Here is an 11,433-nt window from a genome sequence, read left to right as displayed (position 1 = left end):
GTGGTGATTCTTCAAGGATCTAAAACTAGAAATACCATTTGACCCAGCCATCCCATTACTGGTTATATACCCAAAGGATTATAAATCATTCTACTATAAAGACACATGCACACATATGTTTATTGCAGCACTGTTCACAACAGCAAAGACTTGGAACCAACCCAAATGCCCATCAATGATAGACTGGATAAAGAAAATGTGGCACATATACACCACGGAATACTATGCAGCCATAAAAAAGGATGAGTTCGTGTCCTTTGCAGAGACATGGATGAGGCTGGAAACCATCATTCTCAGCAAACTAACACAAAAACAGAAAACCAAATACTGCATGTTCTCACTAATAAGTAGGAGTTTAACAATGAGAACACACGGACACAGGGAGAGGAACATCACACACTGGGGCCTGTCAGGGGGTGGGGGACTGGGGGACGGATAGCATTAGGAGAAATACCTAATGTAGATGACGGGTTAAAGGGTGCAGCAAACCACCATGGCATGTGTTTACCTATGTAACAAACCTGCACGTTCTCCACATGTATCCCAGAACTTAAAGTATAATAAAAGAAAATAAATAAATAAAATGGGATTAATAACACACACACACACACACAGAGAGACTCATGCCAGTGAAGCTTCCGCTTGGTTTTGATGGGTCTGTACGAGGTTAGCCAATGCTTTCCTGGGGGCACCACATCTTGCTCTGATTGCTCTTGGCTGAGTGCAGCCTGGCAGGTGTGTATTCACCCTCCCTACCTCCACAGATGATGGTGATCCTTAATGGGACCTTCTCAAAGGTCTCCTGTGGTTCTCCATGCTTGCCTGTTAAAAAGCTTCTCCACAGGAGACTGAAGAAATTAGAAATGCCAGCATCCTGCCTCTACTAGACCAAAATCATAGCCATACAGGAGTTATAGAGAAAGAGAGAGAACTACGGTCCTCTTGGCCACACATGTCCAGAGTAGAGCAGAGTTGGGGGTGGCTGGTAATGGAGTAGGTTGTGGCTAACTGTCAGAGTACTCTTGCTGTTCTGAGTTTTAGTAGATTTTCCTGAATGACTGTTTCTCCATTTCCTGTGCACCCTTAGGACAATTTTAAGAGACTTCAAATAAATACTTTTTTGTTATAATTTTCACCAGTTAAGTTGTTGTTTTACTGGGGAGAGGATCCACCACGTTCCTCACTATCTCGAGAAGACTCTCCTCCAGACAACTTGCTAAAGCAATACTTCAGATAGTTTCAAGTCCCAAATTAATTTTAAACATTCAAAAATTGACAATTAACAAAAAATAAAGGTGAAATATTAGATATCTTCCATTTAGTTGTCTGGGCATGGTGGCTCACACTTCTAATCCCAGCACTTTGGGAAGCTGAGGCAGGAGGATTGCCTGAGCCCAGGAGTACAAGACCAGCCTGGGCAACATGGCGAATCCCCATTCCTGCAAAATAAAAATTAAAAAGTTAGCCAGGCTCGGCGGCCCACACCTAGAGTCCCAGCTGCTTGGGAGGCTGAGGTGAGAGGATAGCTCAAGCCAGGGAAGCCGAGGCTGCAGTGAGCCATGATCATACCACAGTACTCCAGCCTGGGAGGCAGAGTGAGACCCCATCTCAAAAAATAAATAAATAAAGTATATAAATAAATAAACCTTCATTTTGAAAATGGTTATGTTTTTCTAAAAAAAGTTTATTTTCCATTTATAAAAAGTTTTAAATTAAATAAACTAATGACACAAATAAGAACTTTATATTTTTTTTCTAAGTCTTAAACGTATACCCTCAAATAACAGGAACTCTTTTTCAGCTTAGGTCACACTAAGTTTGGCTGTGAAAGATAATTTGAGTAGCGTCGTCACCGGCATCCCTTCTGGTAGACAAAAGGTAGGGCCTATCGTAATTGTGACTATGTAGGTCAAATGAGGAATAAACTCCTCCTTTGCCCTGAGATTATCCCAAATCCTGTTGCTGTCCATGGTAAAGAAGCGTACATCCTGCTATTTCATACCTTGACACCAAAATAAGCTTCAGGTCCAATTAATCTAAATTCAGTCCTCACACTTATTTCTAGTACGACAAACTTGAGGCTAGGTAGGAAGATGAGAAGGAAACACATTCAGCGAATAGAAATGAATATAAATGATCTAAATTCACATTCCTAAATCTCCCAGACAGGGGAGCACACAGGGAGGCCTCTGCTACAGCGATGACTGATTTATTCTCGCTTTAATTAAGCTGTAAGGAAACCTTTGCTCATGGTGCTATTCTCAAAAATCACCCCTTAATCCTCTCTACGTATCTAAACCAAATACATTCTTCAAGGCCCATTTCAAGTCACATCTCCTCCACACAGCCTTTATCCCAAGTCCAGCCTAGACACTCTGCTCAACTTCTGACCACCCACAGTTTGCACTATCTTTAGTATACAGCATGGAACCTGAAGGATAATTCAAGTAGAGTCACTTGAATTACTCAAAGCTGTCTCTCTTGGGTTGTTCCACAATAAATTAGCCCTCCAGAGAACCTCTGTGCCCTTTCTGGTATTTTAGCTCATTTCCTTTGCTGTAGTCCCTGCTGAAATGGATCAACTGTGCTGCTATCAGATCAAAAAAGGGTGCAACAGTGAAAGCGCTCATGGTTGGTTTTTCCAGTGAAACTAAAGAGGGCTCTCTGCAATAGTGGCTCCACTCCAAATTGGCTGCGCTGAGAAAACACTCTCCCATCATCTGCTCCCGATAGAATTAATTTTAAAAAAATTTCTTTTTTAGAGATGCGATGGGGTCTCACTATGTTGCCAAGGCTGGAGGGCAGTGGCTATCACAGGCACAATCACAGCACACAACAACAGCCCACCTTGTAGGTGGGTCTACAGGTGCATGCCACTGCGTCTGGCATTCCAAACAGCATCTGGACTCTATTCTATACTCTTTCTTCAATTCCTATGAATGATAAACAGAACATTATAGCCATTAAAAATTCATACCACTTTCCTTGTACATTTAGTCCAACAGAATCTTCTTTTTTTCTTTTGAGACAGAGTCTTGCTCTGTCACCAAGCTGGAGTGCAGGGGCGTGATCTCAGCTCACTGCAATCTCCACCTCCCGAGTTCAATCAATTCTCCTGCGTCTGCCTCCTGAGTAGCCGGGACTATAGGCGCCGCCACCTCGCCCAGGTAATTTTTGTACTTTTAGTAGAGATAGGGTTTCACCATGTTGGCCAGGATGGTCTCGATCTCTTGACCTCGTGATCTGCCCACCTCAGCCTCCCAAAGTGCTGGGATTATAGGCGTGAGCCACTGCACCCAGCCCAGAATCTTAATATCATGGTATATAAATATAAAATCCAAAAGAATTAACAGTCTACACTATGATTAAATTGTATGCAATTCCAAAGCACGATTACCCAAATATAATTTCCCTAATATAGAATATATCAAGGTGAAATATAATTAGCTTAGTTACATTTCCTTTATATTATGCTGGTGTATTTGTGTTATTTTTTATTTTTAGCCTTTTACTTAGAAGTATAAAAATAATTTTATTGGCCAAAAGAAAATTTAAGAGGCTGAGGCAGGAGAATGGCATGAACCTGGGAGGCAGAGCTTGCAGTGAGCAGTGATAGTGCCACTGCACTCCAGCCTGGGCGACTGAGCGAGACTCTGTCTCAAAAAAAAAAAAAAAGAAAAGAAAATTTAAAAACAGAGGTTAGTATTATTGCATTCCTTGAACTGATTTGGTATGCTCTACAAATATAGGAATAGCATCTTCAAAAAAATAATAAATCTTTCAACATCTTAAACAAATCCAGATTCCACAAAACCTATGTTCGTCTAATTATAGTTTTGTATTTTGATGTGGTTTTCTATGTAAATACATTTTTAAGGCTTGCAATAGGAATGTACTCTATTAAAAGCAGATGTTAAAAGTTACAAAGTACCAAATGTTTATTGTGTATCCTCAAAACAAATCTAAATTGTCTTATTATAAGATATTTAGTGTTTCAGACAAGATTTTATGTCTTTGGTCAAAAGACAAATACAACTGTTCAAATCAACCAAAACACAGCCTTGCCAGCTACAACTGGAACAATTAACACCAATACAAAACACTAGGCTTCTATAACACAGATTTTCATTCAGTGTGTCACTGCGCAGCACTGAAATATCCACTAATGACAAGAAAACAGTTTTCAATCTAAAAATGAATGTCTGCGATAAATAAAACTGCAGCAAAATCACAGATAAAATATGTAATCTGTTTTTCCTTTTCATAGCAGCCAATAATACAGTGGCAGGCGATATGTGAAGTGTGCCACACCTATTCTCCCAAATTCCTCAACACAGTGAGAAGAAGCTTTTATTGGCAATTACTGCTTCCTGTAAGAACACTTACAGGTATTATGTTATATACTCCCATAAAAGAGCAGCTGAATGATGAATACTTCTTTTCCCGTCGCTATTACACATTTTTATAACTTTTTTTTTTGAGACGGAGTCTCGCTCTGTTACCCAGGCTGGAGTGTAGTGGTGCGATCTCAGCTCACTGCAAGCTCCGCCTTCTGGGTTCAAGCAATTCTCCTGCCTCAGCCTCCTGCGTAGCTGGGATTACAGGCACCCACCACCACTCCTGGCTAATTTTTTGTATTTTTAGCAGAGACGGGGTTTCACCATATTGGTCAGGCTGGTCTCGAACTCCTGACCTTGAACATTTTTAAGCTACTCAGGAGGCTGAGACGGGAGAACGGCGTGAACCCGGGAGGCAGAGCTTGCAGTGAGCTGAGATCGCGCCACAGCACTCCAGCCTGGGTGAGAGCAAGACTCCGTCTCAAAAAAGAAAAAAAATTTAAAAAATCTTTTTTGGGGGTTAGGTCATCAAGCACAATGGAAAGACTGAACATGATATCAAATATCGAATTCCTTAAAGTTAGTATCTGTAATAAATGTGAATTCTAACAAATCCTTTCATTACCTGCCCTTATAATAAGTAGCACATTTAACAATGTATTTTTTTCTGATCAGATTTCCAGAGGCTCAAGTCCAACAAATATTTAACTGTCATACTTTTTCTCCCATTCTCTGGGCAAAGAATTTTAATCTGATAGACTAAATAGAAGAAACCCATAGAGATTCATTGTGTTGCATTAAATGGTTAGACAAATGTCAGTTACGTACTTTTTAAAAAATAACAGATTCTTCTTTTTCACTCTTGCTGACTTCTATGTGCAAATTTACATTCTGGGTATCATGTTACTTTACAGATCCTTTAAACATGATTAGACATTATTTACCTATGGCATATTTTACAAAGAAGATTCTTTTTGTACCATGGGATAAATGAAAAGTAGCATCATTTCACATTTGGCAAGGTTGAACCACAGTGGGTGTCTGCCTCTAACCACTATTTATATGCCACAGAAGCAAGTGGCTCTTATTTTTACTGCTTACAGAAGCTTATGTATTTAAATCTCATACCACTCAAACTTTTATTTAACTGGGCAAATGTCATGTTGGTGAAATCACAGTTTATATACTTGTCAAAATCTGCTAAAATATTGGCCAGGCATGGTGACTCATGCCTGTAATCCCAGCACTTTGGGAGTCCAAGGTGGGTGGATCACCTGAGGTCAGGAGTTTGAGACCAGCCTGACCAACATGGTGAAACCCCATCTCTATGAGACCAGCCTGACCAACATGGTGAAACCCCATCTCTATGAGACCAGCCTGACCAACATGGCAAAATCCCATCTCTACTAAAAATACAAAAATTAGCTGGTCACAGGGGCCCGCACCTGTAATCCCAGCTACTTGGGAGGCTGAGGCAGAAGAATCACTTGAACCTGGAAGGGGGAGGTTGCAGTGAACCGAGATCATGCCACTGCACTCCAGCCTGGGCAACAGAGTAAGACTCCATTTAAAAAAAAAAGAAAAAAGAAATCTGCTAAAACATGGTAAAGGTTTTAAAAGTGTCTCACATACAATTTTATTTATAACCACAGTCATTTAAATACTGAACATATATGAAAAACCAATACACATTCAAATTCTTTTTTTAAAGTATTTAATTCATTTTTATAAGTATATATTCTGGTCTCCATATAAAATACTGCACTCCATAATTATCACTTAAGTAGGAAGAACAGAGGCTCTGCAGCCAGATGGCTGGAGTTTGAACCTAAGCTCAGCCCCTTACCAGCTTGGAAACATTACTGAATTCCTCTACATCTCTGTACCTGAGGTTTCTGTACTATGAACCATACTATGAACTGAGACTAATGGTGCCTGTCTCATAGGAGTAGGAGCATTATATGAGTTGATATAAGTACAGTGCTAAGAACAGCAACTGGTACATGGTAAATAATGGACACAATATGGTTTCCATGGTTATTATTGTTGTAATAATTACTACTATTACTACTACTACCGTGTTTACCAAAATGTATTTCCTTATGACATTATTTGACAGAAGATTAACCAAAAACTATGCAACCCTTATTATCAAAATCACTCCAAAGTAAATTCTCTCACTTTCCTGCTAACGAGCTCAGATTAATTTTTTTTTTTTTTTTCCCTGTGACAGGGTCTTAATCTGTCACCCTGGCTGGAGTGCAGTGGTACTATCACAACTCACTGCAGACTCAACCTCCCTGGGCTCAGATGATCTTCCCATCTCAGCTTTCCAAGTACCTGGGATGACAAGCACGCACCACTGCACCCAGATAATTTTTACATTTTTTATAGATTCAGAATTTCACCATGTTCCCCAGGCTGGTCTCGAACTCCTGGGCTCAAGTAGTCCACCTGCCTTGGCCTCCCAAAGCGCTAGCATTACAAGTGTGAGCCACCACGCCCAGCAGGTTAAACTGTTTAATCCTTATTTGATCACTAAAGATCCTGAGGTGACTTAGGGTCATTACAAACATTAATAATCACTGACCTATCCTGGAAATAGGGAGGAAATTGGACTAAATATTTACTAGCTCTAGAGCCTTCCTTAAAAATGGGCAAGTGTGAATGTGTGTGAATGCTCAAGCACGAACATCATATGAGATCACTTTTTCTATTTTCCTCTTTATTCCTTAAGAGACGGGGCTCTACATCAGACAGTTCTAATGTCAAAGTGTCACACTCATTTGGGTTTGAAAAACTGTGTCAGACTATAGTCTGATAAACTTCTATGTACCTTCTCAGCTAATCTTTTGTGTGTTACTTCAAAGTGAAGAAGGATAAATGAAATCATCATAGAACAAACTTAAATCCATGCTCCATAAGAAAAGTATAAAATGCTTTGTCTTAAGTTCTTTGGAGAGAAAAGCAGTTGGAAATATAAGATATTCTTCATTTCTATCAGTCTGAGCATCCAGAGAAAATAACCCTCTTTCTCCTTATGCCAAACGGCAATGTGCCCAGCTGAAGAATCTTCTATTATCGCACTGAAAACATCTCTGCCACGACAGTAAAAACAGCACAGGCACCTCGTTAAACACCAGTGCATTCAACCACAGTCTTACTTTCAAGGAGAAGACAGATCACAGAAAGATTATTTGGCTATTTTTAAATATTTAAATAAAAACAGAACTTCCAGCTTCCATTGTATATAAGAAGAATTGCTTGAAATACCTCCATAAACATATGCCATGGCATTAAAGGCTATTAATTTTACTGGAAATGAATCATAAGGTACCAAAATGTCTGCACATACAATCAGTGCACATTTCCCATAAAAAGGGGAACAATTTGCATGCATCCTGAAAATACACTTTCCTTAAACAAAATTTTAAATGTCTCAAGTAAATGGAGTGGACAGATTTTTCTTCCAAATACAATGAAGTTAAATAAAACTATGTTTCTTCAGCAATCCATCACTTTGTAGTGATTTTTCTCTAACATACATTTTAAAAAATCTTTTATCCCTCCAAAAACAGATCTGAAATGCAGAGCTCAGCACCAAGACCCAGGTCAAGGAGTTGCTGAATAGGTTTATCTGGAGTCATGATGGAGACTGTCCCATAAACTCTGTTTGAAGCTGAAGGTCAACAGTAGCGTCACTATCAATAAACACAAATGAGGACATTGGCAAAGTCTGTTACCGACAATTTATGAAATGTCTTAATGACAGAATGAGGAGATTATCTTAAGATGATGATGCTCAACACAGATGCACTGTTTATATGCAAAGACACCCCTTCATGCCAACTAGTTTAATTTGATGTTTGATGATTTAGATGTAAATCATATTTCAGTAAGCTAAAACTTAATACTAAGTCAAACAGAGCATGAAATCCTACAGTCTTGGGCATCCTGGAAGACTTCTTCCTTATTTGTATTCCCTTAGCAAAAAAAAAAAAAAAAAAAAGTGGTGCTGGGAGTAGAGAGAGCATGGCTCAATTTTCTGGGTATTTAATCCCTGGACAAGAGATGCTCCATGCCACATCTACACATTAGTCAAGTGACAGTTGTGGCTGTCCAACTCTCCTCAATGTAAGCCCCACCCATATTCCTCACCCAGACAGATTTTACATCTCTGACACAACCCAAAAGAAGAGATACGATGACTCAGCCTCAGTGTACTATATGCAAATACACCGTGGAAAGGATTTTTTAAATATTTATCTCTGCCAGAGAAAATATGATTTTCCATTACTCCTCTTAACATTGTCACCCTGGACTGACTGCTTATTATGAAATGAGTAACTTTCTGGTTTTTAATCACTGCTGGACATAGCCACTGATATTTATAGAGTCTTCATCCCTTAGTCAGCTGATTAATTTAATAAATATTTACTGTGTGCCTACGATGTGCCAGGTGCCATCTCGTCCACTATGTTACCGACCTGAGGTCACCAGCAACCAGCAATAATACAACAAAAGCATTTCTAAAAGAATTCAACTGCGTCATGCTTGGGTTTAAATTATTCTGAGATTAATAAAATGCCTGGGGTGAGCCTGCTCACCCAGCCAACTATGGGTTACAAGCGTCTAGCTGTCCCATTGAAATTCATCTTCTCCTGGCTGGATTTGGCGATGTCTGTCTAGTGAACATTGTCTGCTCTGAAATAAGTATCAATGGAAACAACTCCAGGTCATGTGCCTAGCTACTACTTCCAGGTCAGAGGCAAAAATTCGAGGAATCAGCCCATGAGCTGGAACTCCAATGGCGCTACTAGGCAAGGAGAACACTGGGAATATCAGCCTCATTTTTCCCTCTTTGCTTCCCGAGACTGAGCTACTTGCCATTCCTTTGCTCCCAAGACCTCTTTCCTGCCACCCTGCAAAAGTTAAGAAATGTAGCCACTCTCCATTTCAGGGTAAAGATGGGCACCATTAGCAATTCTATCTGGAGTTCATTATGATGAGGTTTTACTCTACTTTCCAAATGACGCCCCTGAGAAATTTATAACAATATCCCTTTATGACAAGCCCAATGGATATATCAGTTGAAAATTTTTGCTTGGAAATGTTTTTCTTGAAATGCAGCAATCTTTCTTTTTATGAAAATGTCACAGGTTAGATCAAAGGATCTAACATAAAATAGAGAGGTTAGAAATGGATACAAGATTTCTCTTCCACATTTCAAGTACAGTATAACTGTTTAACTGGATTCTAATGGCATCCACTTCAGATATAATGCAACAAAATACCAAACACAATATCAGTTACTAAGGATTGGATTTCTTGCTTGTTTTCCTTTGCCCACTTTTTCCTTTCTTTCCATCCATAGGAGCACTCAGATGGATATAAATCAAGTGAAAATTTATTTCTAGGCAACTAATTCTGGAAAGAAACAGTGGCTGAGACTTTGGAAATATGTGTTATGATGTTACAAATAGAAGTCGGGACATTATCACTGGATGGAGATAATTATGTGTTGTTCTATTTGTGCTAGTCTTACTTAACCACATGTTCTAAAGTTCTAACCCTTGCTATCTGCCTAAGATCCATGGAGGTTTACACAGCCCAAAAACTATTTCAAAGTTTTCTCTAATGACAGTTCACACTTATGCCAGAAACACTGTCCAATTTCATAAGGCACAAAAAATACTCACTTGTTTAGCCTTTGTCTTTGAGATGGTATCAGAGATAGGTTTCTTTCTCTCCTTTACGGCAGTTTTAGAAAATAATTCCTCAAATTCATGACAATCTATGGATGGCTCTTCAATTTTTTCCCAAATAAGTGAAGTACTGGAGTCTCTAAAATTAAGCAAAAGAACAATAAAACAGCCATCAAACCGAACTACATCACAGTAAGCATAAACAGAAAGGAAGAAAGGGAGGGAGGAAGGCCTGCAGGAAGGAGGGAGGGAAAAAGACGAGAGATAAGAAGGAAAGAATATTCTTTTTCTTTAAGACCACCATTTGTTTGATCCACTTATTGGGAAAGTTAAAATACCATCCATGAATGAAATCTTTTCCCAGAAATAATTTCCAGGAACCCTCAGTTATCAGGTCACCGTATAAAAACGTAAGAAGAAAACCTCAGTATGGGCTAGGGAGGCAAGAAATGTTTGATATCTCAAAATCCCAACTTCACTTATCACCTCTGCAGCTTATTCATGGGTTAAAAAACACATATTTACAGGATGGCATTCTCTCCCTCCTACTGCCTCCCATCACCCCATTGTTATTTGTCTTCTCAGTGACCGCAGATTCATGTAATATCACCTAAAAAGGCTAAACACATTTTTAAAAAAGCAAAGCAACAACAAAGCACAAGAACTTCCCCTGTCATATCTGGAGAAAATGACTTTGGGGCACAGTTTAAAATGAATCACCCACATACATAAGCAGAGTGGTAACAACACGGAAGACGAACTGAAAAATTAGAAGTCATCACAATATACAGTTTCTTGCCCCCGATATGGTTTAGAGGGTAGAAAAATTCATATAAGAAATGAAAACGAACCTGGCAAATACCGTTTCTAAATGCATGCCACACGCACAAAGGAAACTCAAGGAATCGTGAAACATTAGAACAAGTAAGGCCAGTGAGGTTTAAAGTGTACGTTTTTCCCCTGCCACCTACACATTCCACAGCCAAGTACCACAGCATTGTCTCAATGGCTAGGGAACACGGTTTATAGATGATGCATGAATGTATAAAATGCCACCAGAACACCTGGTGGCAAGTACTCTTTCATGATGATCATTCCCAGCTACGATTGTATGACTTTGTGCTGTGTTGCCAATGATTGACAGAAGTGCCATGAAATTTTCAAAACAAAATTATTTCACACTTGGGGTGTGGATATGTGTATTTTTGTGTAGCATGTTTCTGAAGAAAGCCTACAAGATGGGATTGTAAAGCAGGGCTGTGTTTTTTGTTTTTTGTTTTTGTTTTTGTTTTTGAGATGGCGTCTCGCTCTATCGCCCAGGCTGGAGTGCGGTGGCGCGATCTCGGCTCACTGCAAGCTCCGCCTCCCGGGTTCCCGCCATTCTCCTGCCT

General features: G+C 39.4%; 1 protein-coding gene across 1 annotated transcript in view; it reads right to left on the bottom strand.

Annotated features, from left to right (window-relative positions):
- FMN2 (formin 2) overlaps nt 1-11,433 on the bottom strand; it is a 396,271-nt gene that overhangs the window by 263,068 nt on the left and 121,770 nt on the right. Inside the window, exon 8 of the mRNA XM_011955768.1 lies at nt 10,037-10,181. Within this exon, the coding sequence (XP_011811158.1) occupies nt 10,037-10,181 (145 nt within the window). The remainder of the gene's footprint in view (nt 1-10,036; nt 10,182-11,433) is intronic.

This window comes from Colobus angolensis, unplaced genomic scaffold (genome assembly GCF_000951035.1).
Source record: "Colobus angolensis palliatus isolate OR3802 unplaced genomic scaffold, Cang.pa_1.0 Scaffold40, whole genome shotgun sequence".
NCBI lineage: Eukaryota > Metazoa > Chordata > Mammalia > Primates > Cercopithecidae > Colobus > Colobus angolensis.
The sequence above is the reverse complement of the archived record's forward strand: the minus strand, read 5'-3'. Positions and strand labels throughout refer to the sequence as shown.